Below are 22,456 nucleotides of genomic sequence, written 5' to 3' on the forward strand. Positions count from 1 at the left end.
TTGCTGGGCACCAAATACTGTAAGAAGAAAATACTGAAGCTGGAGTGAGATCAGGGAACAGATGTTATATGGCAATGACTTCCAGTCCCAACTTTCCTGGAAAGGTTTGGATAGAGAGACCTGAAACTGATCCCATCTAGAAGAAGTCTGAGATGCCAGAGCTTTCACAAATGTATTCTGCTGACCCTACTTTAAAAAATGTCTCCAAGAACTGGCTATTGCTATTTGTTGCTGCTAAAAAACTTGCTCTTGTTTTCTCCTCAGAACAGAAGTTACAGCCAGACACCTTCAGCGTCTGCCTCTGCACTCCTCTACAGTCGCTCTTCATCTTAATGCTAATTTAATTAGCAAGTAGCAGAGGGGGGGAAAGAAGCAAGATTCCATTGCTGCTGCATTCCTGAGATCTCTGGCTAATGTTGTAGCAATTCAGGTGCAGCTGCAGTTAGATACAAATTAGAGCAGCCTCAAGGCTCTTTTTCTCTGCAGTATGGAAGCAAGGACATAAACATGACCTGCAGGTACACTTTCCCCATAGCTTGCAACTCCTATACAAATACTGTCCTTAGAGCTAAAATCCCCTTTAGTCCATGTATCCATCATTGTACTTATGTTCAGAGTACATCCAAGAACATGATCAACCATTTTGTAAATCCTGAATAGTATGTGCTATAATAGTCTCAGCCATTTTCTTTTCAACTTCTATTGTTAGGGCACAAATAAAAAGAAGAAGAAAAAAAGCTGACAGAATTTACAGGGAATCCAGCTAAATAAAAATGATGCCATTGGCGTTCATGGAGATGAACTGCTTACGTGATAAAGGAACATGACTGCCTTGGCCAGAGGATTCTCTAGAGTGTCACCTATAAGAGAGCAAGTAACAGCATCTCTTGGTACTTACCGCATCCTTTAAGAGTAAAGCCCAAGCAATCTAGCTTTATGCCATTGTGTTACAAGACACTGGAGAAAAACGTCAGCTCTCTGCACCCAGGTATATCCTAGCATCTTCTATTCCACAAACTAGACTGAACTATTAATCATAGCAATCAGCACTTAATGTTGGGAAAACTGTAGTACTTAAGCTCAGGTATCTATGAAGTCAATGTGCTGTAATGCCTTCTCATCTTCAGCCCTTTGCAAGAGCCCCCTTGTATGGCTTCCTGAACAACATCTATTCCAGCAGGAGAGCATGTTTCTGGCTGTAATATTCCACTGAAATCCCTCTACTGTGGCTTGCATTTGAGTGATTATTCTGTGTCGTGTCTAATATCCACCTGTCTGTATGGTTCTTCCTATCTGAAATACTGTACTTTCCCCACCATGGCTATTACAGTGAAGAGCAGGCTAAAGGCTCCCAGTTATGCTGATGCTGGCCTGACAGCACCCAAAAGCCCCTCAGAAGGACACTGCTCCCTCCTTGCTGATGTGGAAGTAAAGAGAAAAATCACAGCACTGAACAATTCTCAGCCCTGAACTGGAAAGGGTCAAAGAAGCCTCACACTTCCATCCAGTGGTATTGCACTTGTTTATCTGTCATTAAACACTTCACATTTAGAATAAACTAAGTTAGAAGAAGAACAGTTCAGCTGTATGTGCAGGAGATGGCTATTAAAAGTATGTGTTTACGCAAGCCACCAGCACCCCTTGCCGGAGTGTGCGTCTGTGCATCACTGCCCTCTCCCGGGCAGATCTGCCCCTGCACAAACACGGAGCCCTGATTGCCAAAACTCAGCAGAGCAGTTAATTTTGCTTTTTCTCAGGCATTGAAAGAATATGATTGTCCACTTACTGTTGCCCTGACACTTTCAGTAACCTCCACTGAGCGTCACAGTGACAGCTGAGCTACTTCTAAAGGAATAAGGAGTTGTTGAAATATAATTAAACAGGATACAGGTAGTGCTCACTAGGATTAGAAGTCCACATGTCAAGAACTCTGAGTGATTAAATGGCTGTAATGTAAATTAAATTTGCTCTGGTTATGCAAAGTTATCTTAACTAAGATATTTAAGCCAGCCCATTTCACGTATGGCTGTGTTTCAGCCTCCAAAGACCCCAGCCTCTGGGGGCTAATCTGCTCTCAGCTGCCCTTTTAGTGACAGATCCCTAGTGCAGAAAAACAGGGAGGTGGCAAAAGAGTCAGCCAACATGTTTCAGGATGTTACCATGTGCTTTCAAGTCTCCTCCTGGGTGCTTTGGAAAATTCCCCCTGAAATACTTCTTTGTGCATATATATATATATATATATATAGTGTGTTTGCATACACCTGTTTGCATGTGCATGCACTCTCTTCTCTGATCATCCAGCCCCTGCACACAGCAATACTGTCATGCTGCTTATCCTCTTTCTACACTTCCTTCCCATAGTAGGGCTCTTCCAGGGTACAAATCCTGCCAGCTTCCTTTCCCAATCTTCTCTTCTGGCCAATGCTCTCTGTGGACAACCGGTGAGCTGTTCCTCACCTCTGGCCAGTGAGAAACAGCCTTCTTTACAGCCTACTGCTGGCTGTTCATCTTTTGAGGTGCTTCTGGCACGCCTTAGGTCCACCAGGCTGGCCCAGCCTTCATTGTCTCAGAGAAGACCTTAACAAGTCCAAGATGTATTTGCCTTTCACTGCCTCAAACCCACTGAACAGTTATTTGCTGAATGCTATCTCATGGGAACGCGCATGAGATGCCTGCTGTCAGCTTCTCCCTACCCTGAGACAGTGGGCACTCACAGCTCAGCCCCTCAGTGGCCTCTCTGCAGCTCCATGACTGCTGCTAGCTGAGCCAGAGCTGGGGGGAGGACACAACACAGAGAGGCTTAAGCAGCATGTCTCAGCTTTGTCCACCCAGCAGCCTCTCCCAACCGAAGTCTTGCTACCGTGGGTGAGAAGGTATTGTGGCAGGTCTGCATTTGTGCCTCAAGGAACTGGCTGAGCCCAGAAATGCAGCACATTTGGACTTCTCAAGAGCGCTTATGTGCTGCTTTCCTGCTATGTACAAGACTGACTCCTGACTGAATTTGCCATGGCAGGTATAGCCTGAAAGCTGCACTACCATGAGTGCTCCCTGTGTTACAGTCCCCCATGTATTAATAGGGATATGAGAGGGCTTATTTCCTCAGAGGAAGCTGTGAAGATAAATCCAGCCATGACAGAGAGGTGCTCAGATATAGAATAAATTGCAGCTACAGCATTTCATTATTTGAGTGTCTCTGAAAGCCTAAGCAGATAAATTCAGCCCTTCTAGTTTTGCCAGTGATGGAAAAAGGTGCATTATAGTCATCAATGCCACTTTACTTCCCATCTGTGTTTCCTCAAGAATTGTCCAAGATACTATGTTTCACTCTGCTCAAGCCATGAGCTCCCTCTAGTAGCAAAAAGGATTAATGCAGTTGGTACCTTTGCCATCCTAAAGGAACAGAGAGCAAATGTTGTAAGAAAATATCAGTAAGATGAGGGAATTATGCCCCTTTTCTTCATTTAGAAAAAAATAAAAATCCTTGAAGTTAGTTGTGTGCACATAATTAAGAAATGGCACCTTAAGAATTATGAGGCAAGCACGGCCACAGGAGACGAAAAGGTAGGATCCTATCTTACATCCTTATTCATGAAACATAGGTACAAATTACAGAAGTCCACCCTGGTCATCAGCTTTCAGAGGAGAACAGTGTAAGCTGTAAGAGTCCAGACAGGAATTGCAGGTTTCAATTGTTTGCAACACTTCCCAATGACTCCTCTGCACTACTGTCTGCTGTCCTGTCTCTGCTATCAAAGCCTTGTCCTTGACATACATCACATGTCCATCAGTGAAAGACGATTCCTTCATGCTACCGATACTCCAGAAAGACCAAGCACCTATTAAACTCACCACAAAGTTTCAGTTTTGAAGAGGCTGTTAGTGCAAGAATAGTCTGTCCCTATTAAACCCAAACTGGTCCAATCTTGCTGGGAGGGCCACAGACTTCATTCCATGCTGCAAGTTGCAGTATAAGTAGCACTGAAAGTACTGGAACCTCTGCTTCTCCCTTTGTATAGTCTGAGATGCTTTATCTTCATGCACTCATGTTTTGGTCGGAGAGTCCCAATGACCCACATACCAGGCAAATCTGTTGTGCATGTTCTTAGGAAAAGAACAGAATGGTGCTGAGCAGGGAGAGTGAAAGAGGAGCAAGTGCCCTCCTGCCTCCCCTCCCTGCTGCCAGGGCAGGGGGACAAGACACAAAGGGTGAAGTGCAGGAAAACCAGCTCATGTGGAAAACCAGGTCAGGCCAGGCCAAGATAAGCACAGGTCTAGCAGTACAGGTGCTCCAGAAGAAATGATACCTAATAATGTTGGTATTGCTTAGTGCTCATCTTTGGCACTGCCTCTCCTTCATTCAGTGCCATTTTTTCTGATGTCTTACATCCACCACCTCATGTTTTGTCTATGACTGCACGGGCCACCCCATTGCAATCCCTCTCTCTCTTCATCTGCTTGCAGAACAAAGCAATGCTTGCATATCAGCTCAAAACATCTTTCTGATGTTGGCTGGAGAAAGCAGCAGAGTCACTAATGATTCACAAACTATTCAGAACCTTTCCTAGGGTCTGACTTCCGTACATTCACTGAAGTAAGACTGTTATTGACCACAGCTGTTACTGATTTTATTAACATTTCTTAAATTTACATATTTAATTAGAACAAATCCTCTAATTCTTCTATAATGCATGTCAGATTGAAAATACCTTGGATTCTATACTCTCTACTCAACAGTAAAAAAAAATCAAATTGGTGAGTATGTGACTAATTTTTAATGTAGATTTCAATGACTGACTGCTCAGCACAGAAGCAGCAACACAAGGTAACAGCCATGCTAAACATTTAAAGGTCTTTCAACACACAAGCAAGTTAGCTAACAGTTCAGGAAACATGTATTTTAAAATGACTGTCTTTGTAAAACAGCTGTACATACTATAAACAGTTTCTAAGGTTCTTCTCTCATCAAGCTGTCACATGAAAACAAGCTATTTGCTTTTTATAGGATGACTGAAAATGGCTTTGTGCCAACAGTTGTTTATAGCAAGTTTTTATCAACAAATGACTGAGTCTGATAAAAAAACTACATACATAATTACATGTGTATGTGTATCTGTGTTGTGTGAGGCTATACATACACACACAAATTTCAGGTTTTTTGCAGCCTCCAGAAGTACACCTACTTCCTAAATTTGCTATCTCTTGATGTGTACAGAGCAACCTGCTGCACAAAGAACTGGCAACATTTAGAAGAACTGCCACTCCTGTTGTCTGAGCAGAGAACACTTGTCCAACACCCACCTCCTTTCATAACCTGTTGGCCTAAGTGGCCATTGCCCTGCTAAAGCCAAGAACTAGAGAATGGGCAGTCTGGGATAAAACATATTCCTTCCAAACAGCCTGAACAAGGATTGGGAAAGTACCTTCTCACTCCAAATGCTACAGAAATAGCTGAATGACTTAAAGGAGTTCAACCAGCTGCCATCACCAAGCTCCTATCTCTGCTTTCTCTTGCACCACTGCTTACTAATTCTCCTACAAGTCTTTTGATCTAATATGGGCACAACCAGAAGAAAAACAGGGCTCATGTCCATCTTCTATTTTATTTCTTGATCTCTCATCTGCTGGATATAGGGATGAGGGTTGCATCCCCTGCCAACACTCAATAGCTCTGTAGCTATTGTTTTCCAAATAGCAGCACCTTCAGCCTGTCTCTTTTGCTTGACCCTGTAGATGACAAAAAATTTTCAGCAGGGCACAGACCTTCCAAGGGAAGAGTGAAGTCTTAAAGACCCTATAATTATTAAGTCAGTTATCTACTGCCACTCAAACCAAACAAAAATCTAAAAAAGCCAGCAGAAATGGTTTTGGTTGTTTCACTCTGTGCTAATTCTCTAATCCTGTCTGACACTGTTTGTCCTTGTGTAAGTGCTAATGTCATAAATGCAGATTAGAACTTCAAGATGTGAATTAGCAATAAGAACCCACCATTCAAAAATTTTAAAATTGCTGCTTTCCTCATACAATATATTAAAACACCAAGTCAAGTAAATATAGATAAAGATAGAAAATTAAAAATTAAAAAAAAAAATTAAACCCCCCCCCAAAAGAATGGTACTATCATAATAGCTTAAGTCAATGTTAACACTCCTTTCTGGCACAAATCAATCAGACTGCTGGCCCATTTAGTCAAATAACCTGTCACTGAAAGTTGCCAGTACCAGATTATTTCAGGACAAAGTGCAAGGGACGTTACCCTCCCCAGATCCCCAAAGAATATCCTGTTATTCTTTATTCCCATCAGTTCATGGTTAGCTTGTACTCTCTATGTTAAAGGTTTAGATCGTAAAAACAGTAATGTAACTATGGATATTCTAAATTATCATTCTGAGTAATGTTTGACCTCAATACTACTTTGTGGACATGTCCTTTGCAGATTAACAGTGTATTTGGAAAGAATGACTTCTTTTTCTCCATTTTAAATGATTGTTTTAATTTTTTTATTGGAAGTCCCTTTTTCAATGGGAACAGAGGAACTGTCAATTTATCTTCTTTGTAGTACACACAATGATGTGTGAACCTTTATCATCCTGAGAACAAATGCAGCAAGAAAAACTTCCTCACATTTCCTATTAGCATGCTTTAAAGCAATTCAGGAAGTTGTCTTTAGAAGTGAAACTTTCAAGAAGGATATATCAGTTAGTGCTAGTTTTTGTTCTCAGGCATTATTACTTCTGGGCACCGACCTAAAACTAGATTCTGTCATAACAGGGGTAAATAAATTGCTAGATCGTTACCGGTTTGGCTTAGATTTGAAGCAATAACCTGGCCTATATCTAGACATCGTAGGCATCTACTGAGAACTTAATAAATAGAATATTATTTTTCTGTTAAAGAACAAGTATTGTAGAATGAAAATTATCAAATTTACCTATTACAGCAGAAGCTAAATTCACAACAGAAGGAAACAGGTCAGATCAGTTTGGTGCTTTTGCTGCTTTAAGCACCTACATTACAAATGCCTAGCATTTGCGAATAATTAGGCTCCCGATTTCTTGAAGAATTTCATGTCAGTTCATAGATTCCTGACACTTAAAGTTCATCACCTCATTTTTCTTTCAAGGTACTAAGTAAGAGACTTCAGCATCTCTCTGCATACATTTAAATAGACATCTCTCAGGGTAAGTTTTTTCTCCTCAGACAGCAGCATGTTCGAAGTGTGTTAATTGCTCAAGCACAAAATTGGGTCAAATAAAATGGAAAACCCTAAAGCCTACATCAAGATAACTTGCACAATACAGCACACTCCTTGCAATTTATACTCTGCAATAAATGACTTGTACATTAATGGGAGGATAAAGATGTGGAATAATCAGAAGCTACAGTGACTCTGTCCATCTTGCTAGTGCACTCTATACACATACAGATCGTTTTCTATCATCTTTTGACAACACAGATTGACTGAACAGAGTCATTTACACTGGAGTGGGTCTCCACAGGTCACGTGGCCCAATCTCAGCTAAGGTCATGGACAGATTCCCATCTAAGCATGGGAAAATTCCAGCCCTGTATTCCTCACGCGTTAAGACTTCTCCATAAGTAGCTTACACATATACATAGTCCAGAAAAATCTCCACTAATCATCTCTTCCAAGCTATCTTCCAAGATCATAGGATCACTTTTTACAGCATCATTATGCTTCTGGAATATCACTAAGGTACCAGAGAGACATTTCTCTAGCATAAACCTGTTGCAAGTGTAAGTAGGTCTCAAAATCTCTCAAGAGATTTAATGTAATGGAAGAGCAGGTCTTTATGATTTGATTACTTACCTTTAAGTTCAATGCTACAAAAATAACCCTTGAGACTAATCAAGACCTTGCCAGAAATGTCTACTCCATATTTCATGTTTCAGAGAAAACTTTAATCAGCTTACCCTGGCAATGTTAAGAACACAGTGCTATGGTTCTGATTACCATATTTCAATAGTATCAACCTCCCAAATACCTGGAAGCATAAATTTTACAAAGATTACAGCATTTATTACAGCTGTAATCAATCAACATACTTTAAATAACATAGCTATTACATCACATAACTTATCACCTGAACTGAAAGGGGGACAAGAGTTTCATCTAGTTTTACTCCTAGTTGTATTCAATGGCTATACAAACATGAAAGCATCTTGGAATCTTAAAAAGACTCTCAATATTTCACCTGAAAGGTGTATTCCACAGAAGAAAACACAGGTGAAAATGGTTGAGGACACAGACACATTTCCTTATCATAATGAAAAGTAAATTACCACTGGAAAAAAAACAGTATGTAGGCTTAAGTTCACAGCGGCAGTCCTGGAGGGATGACAGATGTAAGAAAGTAGCAATAGTCAAGCAAATATTATTTCCCCTCTGTCTCCCTTCTAATGCAAAACAGGGGGAACTACAAATTTGAACACAGATTGATTTTTTCAACTTCTACTTTTAAAAATGGAGTTTCAATTTTTGACTGCATTAGTGCTTTTAAACTGCTTTCTCAAGCAACCCTTTTAAATGGATGTGGTAAAATAACACTATACATTAACTCGGTATGTGTCTTAACTAGAGACTCCTTTCCTTGCTTGGTGTTAATAGGAACAAACTTGCCTGGGTGCTGCTGAGAGGGTTTTGGAGATTTGCAATAGAGTATGCTCAGGTCCACAACGACAGCTTGATTCATGCTCCAGGATTTAAGAACATGTTCTACGGGCTTTTCAAAAGCAGGAGTTACTTTTGGTGCACATTTTCTTTGTGGTACAGACTTCATTAGGTCTTTCTTCAATATTCTCCACTGCTTCTTTTTTAGAAATTTCTGATACAGCTTGTTATCACCGAGAAGACAGCCAAAACATTTGGTTGGGAGATTTCCCTTCTCATGTAGCCAAAGGTTAACCATTCATTCTAAAACAGCAAGAAGGAATCCAAGCAAGTGCTGGTCAAGTAGCTAATAATGCTAGTTCACTTTTTACTCTGTGGGCAAACATGATAAATGCTTGCTGACCTGTGCAAAAGAAGTTCTGCTTCAGCTATCAGCCCTTGGTGAATGCTACGATTCAACAAGGACATAAAAAAATTGTTCCCCTCCGATTCCTCAACATGTCAGTACTCACCGTCTTAAGCCAGTGTTGCCTTCTCAGCAGCCTTAAATAACTCCATCTCTGGAAAACTAGTTTTTATCTAGACAGTAATCTGTACTAACCTTTCTGTAAATCATCTAAGTAATGGCAAACAAATCTTTTCTGACTAAATTAGTAAACAAGGCTACAATACTTCATATCCCAGAGACAGCATGACCACTGGAATGTATGGACAAAACTCCCCTGAAGAAATTATGCAAACCAGAAATCTGAAAAAGTGCCCAAACAGCAGTATTAACAATCTGTAACATTATTAGCACTACCTGATCCTGGATCCTAGAAAATCCTCCAAATAAAATTACCTTTTGTCACCAGACAATGCTATAGAGAAAAAAACCCCAAATATCTCATGATAGTTACCCATGGAACAAATTAAAATATGCCAGCTGTTGCCTCTGTTTCTGGGTTTAAACAAAATATTTGTTGTGGATCCTCTTCTTTGTATCATCCTGTCAGTGGCAAGACACTAAATAATGAACACGAAGTATTTTAGGCATTTCATAACAAAGCAGGAAGCATTGCTGCCTCACAGCATACTATATTTGTGTATGATGCCATCCAAACCTTTCCGGAATCCTTGTTGATCTTCATAAAATTATGACCAAAAGGTAATGTTTTTGTGAGTGCAGAGGTGGCTCCAGTGCCTCCTCTCTTCAGAAATTCTGGCCACTCAAAATTAAATATGGTTCCAGTTTCACTACCTGAAGCTATTTCTGCTGCAGTCAGGAACCTATAGCTCATTTGAAAACAGTTGCTTCATTGCTAATAACTGCTCTCAAAGAAATGGGAATTCATCAATTCCAAAAGCAAAACACAGACAGAAGAGTGAATATAGAACATGCAAAGTTTCTCTCAAATGTCTTCTGATAATTACCAATACTATTCAAACACTTTAACTATTTCTGTTAGAAAATATATGACATATCATATATCTTGCCATGAAGAACTTGTGTATTATGCTCTATGTGTTAACTATTAATTTATTTTAACTTATTCTACATAAGAGATTGGATAACACAGATCCTACACAGGGTACGCAAAGGAGCTGAACACTAAGTAAAAGCATGACAAAGCCAAGAGAAACCAAACCCACCACAGACTGGTACTTTACAAAGTGCTTTATTTCCCAGTTCTTTCTGCAATGGCTTACAATCACTATTTTTGTTTGCAGCATCAGAATAAGTGTCAGCATACCACCAAAAGTATTAGCCTGTAGTTAATGTCTGAAAGATCTTACCTTACTAATGATAATTATGCTGGCTGACTTTATGGTATCTTTTGTTACCACCTGTCCACAGTGAAACTTTTCCATTTTGCAGTTATTAGCTAATCTCACTAGTGATCTCTCAGATAATTTTGCAAAGTTCACAAGTCTGAAATAAAAGGAATGGAAACACTTTTTTCATAGATTGAACTGGCTGAATAAAACCACATTTCACTATGAAAACATTGATCTTTTTACTATTGCAACCAATAAACCCTAGGCCACAGCTCCTGAAGACGCTAAATTTGGTTCCAGGGTAGTTTGCCTTTTTTTTTTTTTTTTTTTTTTAATGCCAAATTCACTTTGCCTGATTCAAGTTCACAAATTTATGGAATATATCAGTGCAAAAGATTTTTTGGTAGCTAGGGAACATGGATAATCATGTATTCTTCCAGAGCAGCTGGTGGCTAAGCAAGCATGGCTGTCCCCAAGAGTTGCAAAATGGGGAATTCCTTTCCCTTTCACAGAACTTCAAGAGAAAAGAGAATTGTTACATGCATTTTTTCCTATGGCCTTGACATAGCCAGGAAAGCTTATCAAATAGATTATACAATAAGCAAACAGCAAGACAATAATCAAAAGTGAGTGATATAATTGGAAGAAATTACTTGATGAAGTTATGACAGTGCAATTGTTTCTGAAGCTCATCTAATTTATTATCAAAGAAGTCTTCTTTATCTACCACAAATAGCTTTGTGTCCTCCATACAGACAACTAACTATTCACCATGTTCCTTTTAACAGAGAATCTTCCTCTCATAGAGAGATGCAAAGAGAGGGGAAGAAATTAAAGATTAATTTAGCTAATGCTAGGAAAATATCCATCAATTTTGTATTCCAAACAGTGCCCCTATTAGAAACCATTAAGTGTGTCATGTCACCTAGTAGACACCCTTGGTGGTCTAGACACCCTTGGTGGCCAGTGCCAGATATTTTTGGTAGGTGGTATAAGAACCCACATATAAAACTTACCTTCTAAAGAAAGTTCCCTTCTCATTCAGAAAAATAATCTCTGAAAAGCATAGGGGTATAAATCTCATACCCAAACTCTGCTTATTTCTTTTCCCGAGATTAACACTGCTTTCACCAAAGATGCCACTCACCCCAAACTTTGCCCCCTTCTGAAGCACAGCTAGATATAATGCCGTGAAGATGCTGCATCCTTAACATCTCTAAGAACACCACTACCAAGGTAGATAACATAGTATCTACTGCTAGAGCATCTTTTCCTCCAAATGATTCTCCCATGCTCAAACCTGTAAAAATATCGCTGGTATCCTTCTCCAGCAGAAATGTAATGGATTAGACCTGTTCTTGAGTAGACTCTGCAGCTGAGATTTACTCTAGTGAAAAGGTGAATAAGCAGAACTTGAAAGGCCTAACCAGACCACATCCAAAAATGCAACTCCTGATTCAAACAAGGTGCACTCCTTTCTACACACAGAATGACTTCTTAAAAATTAAAATTTGATCCATTTTGTGCCCTACTTAAAAAATTAAAGGCAATAATGGCTTGCAGTGATCAAAGAGAAATCAGCAAGTACTTTCCACTGTGACTTGAGTCCAGATATAAATTTCAAGTACTTGATTTGATGTGAGGAAAATTACTTTAATTTATTGCCAATTAAAATACTGAGAAACAAATACAAATTAAAACAGCACCTTCCCCTCATGCTCCCCTCATTCCCCAGGCTCAACTTCACACTTTCAGCCCCCAAATCCTCTACCTCCCTCCCACTCGAAGCAGCGCAGGGCAAAGGGGAATGGGGGGTTGTAGTCAGTCTGTAACAGCTCCTTTCTATCACTCCACCCTCCTCACACTTTTCCCCTGCTCCACCATGGGTGCTCTCCACAGGCTGCAGTCTTTCAGCATTAGCCTGCTCCTGCATGGGCTCTCCACAGCCTGTAGTCCTTCAGCATAAGCCTGTTCCTGCATGGCTCCTCTCTGTGGACTGCAGTTCCTTCAGGAAATCTCCACCTGCTCCGGCATGAAGTCCTCCGTGGGCTGCAGGGAAATACCTGCTGCAGCACCTGAAGCAATTCCTCCCTCTCCTTCTTCTCCAACCTTGATGTTCAGAAGACTGTTTCTCTCACTTTCTTCTTCACTCCTCTCTGCTGGGCAGCATTTTGCCCTTTCTTAAATACACTTTCACAGAGGTGCCACCAGCTTCACTGATGACCTCAGCTGTGTCCTGCAGTGGGGCCACTGCAGGGCACATCTTTAAATTAACTTTAAATTTACCATTTAAAGTGAACCACTTCAGCCAGAAGAAACTGCAATCTTGAGCTGTAGCTTTGAGAGTTTTCTATCTCCTGCAAGCAGCTTTTTACAAACTTCACTTCCTCTTCTGTTCTCCATTCTGGTCTCTTGCTGATTATCTGGAGTACTCTCAGAGGTAAGTAATCCTGAGAAAACATCCAACACAGTGAACTAAGAGCTAAAAGTAGAAGTCAAGGAGGAAACACCTGCACACTTCAGCAAACTGAGGAGTGTCATCTGTAAGAAACATAAATAATTAATTTCCACTTCTCTCTCCCATTTCATTGTAGCTTTAAAAGAAACATCTGTGAGAAAAACTTAAATTTATGTCTATAAGAACAGTGACCTGACAAAGCACAACTGAATTTTTAGCATGGTCCTTCAGGAATTAAACACTGTACGCTTAGATCTAGGATAGAAGACATTTTTTAGGCCGAATTTGTGGCTAAATTAGCAAAACCCCTGTTAAACTGTAAGCTGGGGGGGGTGGAAATTGAGATTTGTTTTCTTCCCACTGCTGACCAGTGTTTCTCTCAAGATGTTTAAGAAAAGGTACTGTGTGAGGAGGATACTATGTGAAGAGCAAGAATGCCTACTTTTACTATTATATTCTTCAGTTGCTTATTCCTTCTACCAGCTTCCATTCCTAACACAGCTTAAATTACAGCATGCTTGAGGGTGACTGTTCTAGGTGCACCCAGTTCACTCAGACTATGTACACTGACCATCAAGTTTTCATACAGGAAGACCTTTGTCTTCCCTTAAGATGGAGAGCAGAATTCCATGAGATAAATATGAGCAGCTCTGCGTCAGGTAGAAACAAAAACGCAGCTCTTCTTGGGAGCTGGAAGAAACTGAAGGTTTTTCTTCTGTTCAACAAGTGCTGCAGAACAGATGGGCACAGCCTCAGAATTTCTTCCTAGGTCAGTTAGAGCTCAGATTAAGACCAAATTCACAGCTGAAGGCTCTGTCAGTTCTTGAGACTTGACCATTTGACACCATTGGTTTCACTAAACCAATGCAAATTCCAAGCACAAAGAAAATTTGTCATATCTAGATTTGATGTGACACAGATGTTCATAAACAAACTATGGTTTACAGATATTGTTATTGACATGCCATCAAGTGACCAGGTCAGATTACGCAAATAAAAAGGAAGTGCCCTCATGTGATGGGAGAGGTGGTAAGTAAGGATTCTGGCGTCATCCCTGTTTCCCACCCCACTCCTTCCCCTGTGCAAGTTTGGTTCTGTAAGTGCTGTTCTTTTTTTGTGGAAGACCCTGAACACAGTGATTTGCAGCACAGATGGAAGATCACCTACAGAGGAACAAAACTGCCAAACCTTTGAGGCTCTGAACATGGTGATTTTGAAGGACAATTTGGAATGCTTCCTGTTCTGGATAAAAAGAAAAAAAAAAATTGGAAAAAGGCTTTGGATATTTTAGGTTATCACAGGGTTAGAAGATACACTAGTATTTCCTCATAAGAAATTTCTGCAGAAATACAACATTATCTACTTTAAGTTAAAGCTTACTCTGTAAAAAGCATATATCTGAAAGGACTTCAAACAAAAGCTCTCCACTGTTTTCTTTATAAAACAAGCTTTCATTTGCTTTAAGAAAATGTACCTAGACAATACAAAGATCAGGAGGCACCACTGGCCTACAGTTTCAGTATGACATGCAAACATGGCAATGCATTGATAAGTATCCATTAACATTTTGGTATATACTCATAAAAACATTGAGATCTGTCTAAACACTAGGCACCTTGTCAAGCAGATTAGAGAGACACAGTAATTCTAATACTTTGGAAAAGGAAGATTTACTTTTATTCTCTATTGAAAAATCCTCTTACTTCCACCAAAGAATGTGGGATTTATAGAAGTCATGTCATCAACCTTTAATCTCCTCCATTCTGTTCCTGCAGGTCCTCCCATAAGATCTTACACACTTTCTTCGTGATCTCCTTCTCCCTTGCAGGCTTGTACAACCTCTTGAGTGGGCAAGCAGAAAGAACAGCTATGTCAGAACACAAAGACAAATCACCACTGTTTCCCAAGGGGTGCATTCAGGACTAGCACAGAGAACGTTAGTCTGGAATGACGACACTGGTACTGAACTTCTCCCTCTTCTACTGATCTGCCAACACACACATCTCTGTTTTTGGCTGTCCTGCTGCCATTTGACTGCCATACCTAATTACATTTTAAACAGTATCTAGAGACAAAGACCATTCCACAAGGAACAGAAGCAAGTCTCTCATCTTTCCTGGAGCCACTGAACTATCAACATTTAACCAAAGGATAGAGCTAAAATTTTAACAGTATTTTAGTTGTAGCTTATGCTGTATTAACACTGTCCCACTGTAGAAATCCAAGTACATTAGAAAAATGACCGAACAGCAGATCCAACAGTATGCAAGTTTCCGCTCTCTAGTTCCTTCATACCAAGGACCCAGAAATTAACTCTTATGAAATCATTGTACTACAAACAGATATTCATCCTCCTATGAGCCTTATCAATCTCTATTAGAAAAAAGATCAGGAAGAGCAAGAAATTTAATTTGCTTAAAACAGCATGCTCTTGTTTAAACAGGCAGACTGTCATTAGCAGAAGCCCAGCACATGCCAAATGACCAACTGAGCTGCACTGCAGAGAGCTAAGGATGGTAATAAAAACATGCATTCCAATTATGCACATTAAAAGATCTGATTATATGTGCCCTAAAATATCTGCATTATTTAACCACAGTTAATTGTAATTAAAACTGTATTAAAGAACTACATGCAAACAACTATATTCATGTCTCCATTTTCTTTTTTCCTTTTTTTTTTCCGCAAGATACATATAATCCCTTATGCATATATCACTTAAAACTATTAAGCATCCAAAGTTAACTTTGTCCATAGAGGTTATCATATGCAAGCCTTTTGTGAGTTTTCTTCTATCTAGTGCAGGCTAACAGATTACTGTTGACACAATTACTCTCACAGCATCCAATGCTCCTAACTTTCTGTCCAGGGAAGACCCCTTAGGACAAGGGCACTCAGTATTTGTCCTCAGAAATCATTCCATGCTTTTAAAATCACCTCTGTACTAGAACAGGATGGGGCCCTAGATGACAAACACTACTAATACTTTCTATGATACAGCAGTACTGTTTATGATCACTCCTTTGAACACTCTCCAGAAAACATATCAAATCACTTCAGAAAATAAACATGTCATTTGTCATGTGCATTAGGAACGGAATGAGATACTAAGATGTAACAGCTTACATTGGAAGAAAACCCCAAACCAACCCACATTAACGTCTTCCATGTGACTAGATTTTTGCCTTCCCCTTCTTCTCCCCCCAAATCATACCTTAGTTGATGCTTGTTGGACAGACCTGCTGGATAGCTTCTGATCTAAAAAAAATCAACACAGCCTGTTTTACACAATGTTTTTTCATTCATTAATAAGGTGCACTGCTACTGGGAGAAGATAGTCACTACTGATGGGATAGGTGCTAAAGTTTATTCCTATGAAAGTTTTGTTCAGAAGGGAAGGGCAGATCAAGGAGAATTTTCTCATCAGAGATCCACAAAGATCAGTAACTTTTCACAGCACCACCCTCCGCTATATCACACTTTCTATCCCTAATGGAACAGATTCTTCCTGCCTAACCTTCTAAAAACGTATCTGTTTAAATAGGCATAAGGGAGCAAATTGTAAGTTTGCCAACAGACAGACAAGTCAACAGCCAGCTACTATCCACTGCCAGAACCAGGAACTCAAGCAGTATGAAAGGCAATAGGCCAGTTTCTCAATATAAAGTCCTAACAGCTGGCAGAAATTATCTTCTTCTCCTTGTTTTCTCACATCTTTTTGGTTGCTGTGAATATAACAAATGTCTTGTGAAATGTGGCTGCCTGATATTCATCCAGGTGAGGATAAGCCCCAAAGCAAGCAAGGAAAAAACTGAATGAAATTAAAAGCAACATAGGGACTTAGGATCCTGGGGAGACAGGAAGAAAAACTGACAGGAACAAATCTCACCAGTGTTTACTTGTGCAGTGAACTCCAGCCGCTTCAACAGTGTAACAGTGAAACATTGAGAACTGGTGGGCCTGAGGGCATGGGACTTGGGTGGAACTCCTAATGAGTGTGAAAGAAGAGAGACTTGGGTGGATACTGAGGGAGCTCGAGGTAGGCAGAGCTGCACCCAGAGGGATGAGGAGAGCAGCAAGTTAATCCAGTTGGGAAGAAAAGGTGTATTTTCCTTGGTAACACGTAAAGGAAAAGAGTCTATGCTCCTGGGTTGAAGGTCCAAGAGGAGTTGCTTCTTCATATTAAAAAATAAGAATAGGTGTCTCAGACTACAGGAGGTCATTTAGCTGCCTCTGGTACTCACCAAAACTCAAGCAGCTCTGTTGGGTTTGAGTGCAGGGCAGGTTTCCCTCTTCTTCCATAACTTTAAATTCCTACCATGAACTCAGCCTATCCACTACTGGCATAGATTCAGGAGCTGCACTGAGCCTTTGCAATGGGCTCGTAATCCTTTTCCAAGCCCTGGAACCCCTCCAGCACAGCCCCCTCCAGCCCTCCCTGCAGGTCCCTTGCTTTTCACACATCTTCAGGACCTTCTTCCACCTGGTCTCCCTGGACCTGTGCTACTTGTTCTCCTTCATCCCCAGAAACCACTGCCCTCATGTAGCTCTTCTAATTCTCCCCATGAGCCCCCATAACCACAACATAGACCATTACTTTAAAAGTAGTTTACATTTGAATAGGAATATTATACATTAAGTTACTATATAAATATATATATACACATAGATATACAGACATTTGCCTCTAAATTTTGTACAAACTGCAACAATCTTCATATCACACAACCAAGTCTTGATTTTTGAACAGCGCGAAAAGGACTCATTAACACTACTGGTTTCCATCCAAGAGACTGCCAGCCTTGAACAAGCGCTATGGAGGTGTGCTCTTTTATGTCTTCTCTACATTTTAGCAAAAAATTATTTTTACATGCACATACATAAGCACAGCCCTTCTTGTCAAGCCAACCAATGACTGTTATGGGTAACCAACAATAAGGTTAAATTGGAGAATAATTTGTTCATTTACAGTACTGTGGAATCTCAGGATTTCTAGGTTTGCAAAATAAATGCTTGAACACAACAACCACAAGAAAACAAAGTAAACATCAGAAAAACATCTACAATTCCAACACAAAGTAATAACCAACTACTTTGTACCAAGCTATATAGCCTTCTCCGAAAAATCATCCTTGAGTATTCTATGCAAACAAATTTAAGTGCATTGAAAGTGGTATTGTTTACTTGTGATTTTTTCATATACATAATAGAGTCTTTTCTGTGGACATTAGTGAACTGAGGTGTTAAGCTGAATATAGAGAGTGGATATGGGTGATGAGTTTGTGTTCCTCCATTAGCAACATGCACAAAACAAATGTAAACATACTCTTTAAAGAGGAAAGGTTACACTAAATTAAAAACAACACAGTAGTAAACTGGAATATGTATTTGGAAGACAAAATAACTGAAATTCTGTGAAAATGAAGGAAATTGAAAACAAAAATGCAAGTATTGGCTGAAGAAGCATTTCAAATAAAATTTTTTGATTAACAGAATTGCAACTCTCATCCCCAGCTTTTAAAAACAACTAATTCTTTACTGTTTCTTTAAATATCTCCCAACTTTTTCTTCTATTGTTTTCAGGGTAGATTACAAAATTCATTTCACAGCCTGCAATTCAAGATGGACTGAAAGAGTATTTCCTCCAGCTGTGAGCACTAAACTAAAAATAGAAGTACGGTCAGAAATACTCTTCAGCACAGGATGAGACTGTAGCTCACGGTGGGAAGAACAGTAACAGTTAAAGAACAGATCTGTTAATGAGGGAGCTAAGCAAGAACCGATGGAAATGTAACTTCTCTTTCCTTAAGCTTTTACTGCAACCACAAATGTATCATCTGCTTTGAAGAGAACTAAAACTGAAATAACCTCTTGCTGCTAATCTTTAGCTGTAATGTATGCTTTTGAGAATAAGCATTTTCAAAAATGAGGAACAATTCTCAAAAAATAAGTAATTTGAGAAAGGCAATATACTTTGGAATGCATTAGTTTAAGAAAAACCAAAGGTGATGGAATCACTGAATACAGCAGCGTGGAAGGAGGTATCCATTCTGGTGTATAGTTACTGAGTTGGAAAAAAAAAAGGTGACTGCTGCCTGTGCGCTCTGGAACTACAACTGCAGCAGAGAACATCCATTTTGGACATATTTTCACAATTAACAACAACAACAAAAAACGCAAAAGGGTGAACCTTGTGGGATTTTACCTCCCCAGAAATGAGTAAGGCATACCACAGAACCAGTCAGTGTAGAAACTAAGTATGAGAGACTCCAAAGAACTGGAGATTCTCCATGCACTTGCATGATAAAATACTGACTCTTATTTAATAAGAGCATGATCCTGTTGGAAAATTCTAATTTAAGCTAACCCATAAACATTAGCTTTAAATGGACAGCATTAACAGTGCTAGTTAACCTCACAGAAGTTAATATATTTTAAGGTAAGACTAAGATATAGCACTTACCTAACAGATGCTGCACATAAAGGTATTAGGAACCCAAGTTCAACGTGAGACTTTTGAAAGTTTTAGTTTTAAACACTCAAAAGAAAATTTAAAATTAATTTTAAATGGCCACTATTTAGATTATGTTTGTGAATGCCTTGAAACCATGTTAACAAATTTAACAATTTAAAAATGTTAATCTTTATGTTCATGTAGTATTCCTAACACTTTCTCCTCTGCATAAATGAGCCAATCTTTTTCCTGTTTTTGTTTTTTTAAGTCTGAAAAAGAGAAAGTCCTCAGATTGCATTCTTGTACAGCATGCAGAAAAAAATACCTAATTTTATGATGAAGTTCTCAACCACTTAGTAGGAACTAGTAACAGAACTACTGATATTGCTGTATACAAAATACTCTGAATGTTGCTCTAAGAATTCAACATCTGAAGCAAACAATGTTATTGTTTAACTTGATATCTATGTTGGCATCAATTGCATTTAATTCACTGCTTTAAACGGATTCCAAGTTATCTGTAGATGTATCTTTTTTTCCTTAAAGAAACAAGTCTGTCAGATTATGCAGCTCAGTGCTTGTCACTTATTATGGCTTTGGCTTAAATATTGCTAAAAGATATTTATCATATTCTGTTTTTTAAAGATTCCTGGTAATTATTTTAAGTAATACAGACCACTTTGGTCCTAGAAGCTGCCGCCATTGAAAAAGATGAGTTTGTTTTCTGAATATTATAGAGACAGCACACTTGCACATACCGCTTGGATTTGTATTATTTGCTTTGTTTTCTTGGGCCTCTCTTTGTTAGTGATGCATCCGTAAGGCCTACATCATGAGCAGCAGCAGGTTATATAATATTTATCTGAGCTGATAGTGTAAGTGCATGAAGCAAAAGGTAGAAAACCTGAAAAGGCAGCATCAATCATTTTCCGTGAGACAAGCCTCCTGCATTTAGTTGTTATGACCAACTGCTAATACAGTACCACTGCAAAGGGTGTATGCAGCAATGAACCTCATTATAAAGCCAGAACATAAGTTTAAAGATGTCAAAGTTGAAAACATTCACCATTACAATTCATACACTTTTCCTCATCATACAATCTTACGTTCACCTGCCAACCTCACCTTTCTCCTCTCCTTGATCTTCGCACCATTAACATTATGATCAGGTCAAAGTTGCATTTTCTTAAGCATCCACATCCTTCATCACTTTGAAATTTAGCATCTTGGACCTTCATTTTGTCACAAAACCATTGCTGTATTGATACACTTTGCTGTTGGATTCTGTGGTCTTGGAGCTGGCAGATTCTATGGTCTCTGTAGTGCCGTAACAGTCAAGGGTTTCAAGGAGAAAACCAAACCCAGCATGTGATCCACATTTTAAAGCTAAGGAATTAAACTGTGGAAGACCTTCAGAAATGTTGACCAAAATGGGCCATTTGGATAGCATCCAAATTACTCAAAACTTGAAACAGAAGAGAAAGGTGGTGTTCCACAGGGCAACTGAATGACCTGGAATTGGCAGCGAGCCACATCAGTCATAAATCAAAACAGCTGGCCATGAGAACTAGTGTAAAATATGCCTAACCTGAATGTCACAATACGACTTAAAAAGAATGGCATTACTTTGAGAGCACCCGCCTTCCCTTCCAAGACGTTTATAGAGTTCTCCGATTTGAAAAATCCTTCTAGGCTTCACAGATTTAAATAGGTGAGGAACTATGGCAGTCTCTGATATTATCTGGCTCCATAGACAATGCTTTTTCTCTTGGCTCTTGTTTAACTTGGCTCACACAGGTAACACCCTCTGTATTTTCTTCAGCTTAAAAAGAAAACAAAAATAAAACATTGAAGTTCACACTACACTGATAACGCTTCAGCCCCAATAACTGTATGCATTTAAAAGAAAAAATATTTCAGGAACTCAAGCTAATAGGTAAAGCATTTGTGAAGTTAACTGCTGTTTATTTTGACAGCCAGTTATGTCATCTACTGTGCTATAAGGCATTGCAAGTTGATATGAATTCACAGCAGTAAGGGCCCCCTCAAGTAAGAGTACTTAAAACATCTTCTAAAAAAAAATATGTTTGGAGATACAAAATTACTCTCACAGAAGATGTCTTTCCTCTTTCCCATGGAAAAATAAAGCTACCATCTTACTTTTTTTTTTTCTTTTCCAGGGAAAAGGAGGAACGGAGGTGCTGCTGCTGCAAAAATTAAAGCATGTTGATTTAGAGAATGACTTACACTTCAGGCACTTATACTTCTCAATGACTGCACATATATTTTCAGCAGGAAATAGCTTATTCTTAAGTTAGCACTTGGATGAGAGAAAATCCAGAATGTACGGGATAATTTTAACCAAGCGCATATGTGCGTAAGTGTATGCACACACAGAGGAGAAAAAAACATCTTGAAATACACACTGACTGAACTGCTACTTTCAAGTATATGGTGCTTCCTCCAAATAAGCTCTGTAACATTATTCCCTCTTCAGTCTAGACTGGTTTTTGTCCTCCTCCAGACAAAGAACTTGCCTCTGAAAAAAAAAAAAGTATCTGTGCATTTTATAGGCAACTCCTCCACATAACTTAGGAATGGCACCAATATTCTCACAATTTCCAAATTCAGGCTGATGATGATAGACTGAGACCTTGACCAGAAAAAAAACAAAAAGGAAATCCCAAAGGAATAGTGAGTTTAGTCCTTGCAGTTATAGAATTTTATATTTGACTACATTTCTTTTTGTGTAAACTAATGGTACTTCTTTAAAAATTCACTTACAACACTCATCACTTACAAAAATTTTTGAGACGCATCAACATCTAGATTGAACAAATAGGTTAAACAACTGAATGGATGAGGTAAATTTGATAACTTCTCTGAAATTCTTTTACCCTGAATGAAAACAGAATTTCTCAGAAAATTAGTCAAATTCAACTATAAAAGGGAAAACAACCAGTTACACAAACATTTGAGTATAGCAGGCAGAAAATCTCTTAAATTTGATCATACTGCCACAGTAAAATATCCCAATATTACTTTAACACTTATTAATTTCAGTATATTTCCTCATGTACCCTTTATTTCCTTTTTACTTCTTCATCTAGTCTTATATTTCCATTTTCAGAATATTACAGAATTTAGTACAAATTAA

General features: G+C 39.0%; 1 protein-coding gene across 13 annotated transcripts in view; it reads right to left on the reverse strand.

Annotated features, from left to right (window-relative positions):
- Positions 1 to 10,271: 10,271 nt before the first annotated feature.
- The window catches only part of CARF (calcium responsive transcription factor), a 41,033-nt gene continuing 28,848 nt past the window's right edge, over positions 10,272 to 22,456 (reverse strand). For 5 of the 13 annotated variants that reach the window (XM_069781719.1, XM_069781728.1, XM_069781730.1 and 2 more), the window contains 5 exons: positions 20,425 to 21,121; positions 16,060 to 16,103; positions 14,520 to 14,686; positions 14,034 to 14,087; positions 10,272 to 12,928 (listed from right to left, as the gene is read on the reverse strand). In XM_069781719.1, coding sequence (XP_069637820.1) covers positions 21,003 to 21,121 — 119 coding nt within the window. In that variant the 3' untranslated portion in view covers positions 10,272 to 12,928; positions 14,034 to 14,087; positions 14,520 to 14,686; positions 16,060 to 16,103; positions 20,425 to 21,002. Of the gene's footprint in view, positions 14,088 to 14,519; positions 14,687 to 16,059; positions 16,895 to 20,424; positions 21,122 to 22,456 lie in introns of all 13 variants that reach the window. The other 8 variants (XM_069781720.1, XM_069781724.1, XM_069781727.1 and 5 more) reach the window with 8 other exon arrangements.

Source organism: Haliaeetus albicilla, chromosome 4, assembly GCF_947461875.1.
Source record: "Haliaeetus albicilla chromosome 4, bHalAlb1.1, whole genome shotgun sequence".
In the NCBI taxonomy this organism is placed as follows: domain Eukaryota; kingdom Metazoa; phylum Chordata; class Aves; order Accipitriformes; family Accipitridae; genus Haliaeetus; species Haliaeetus albicilla.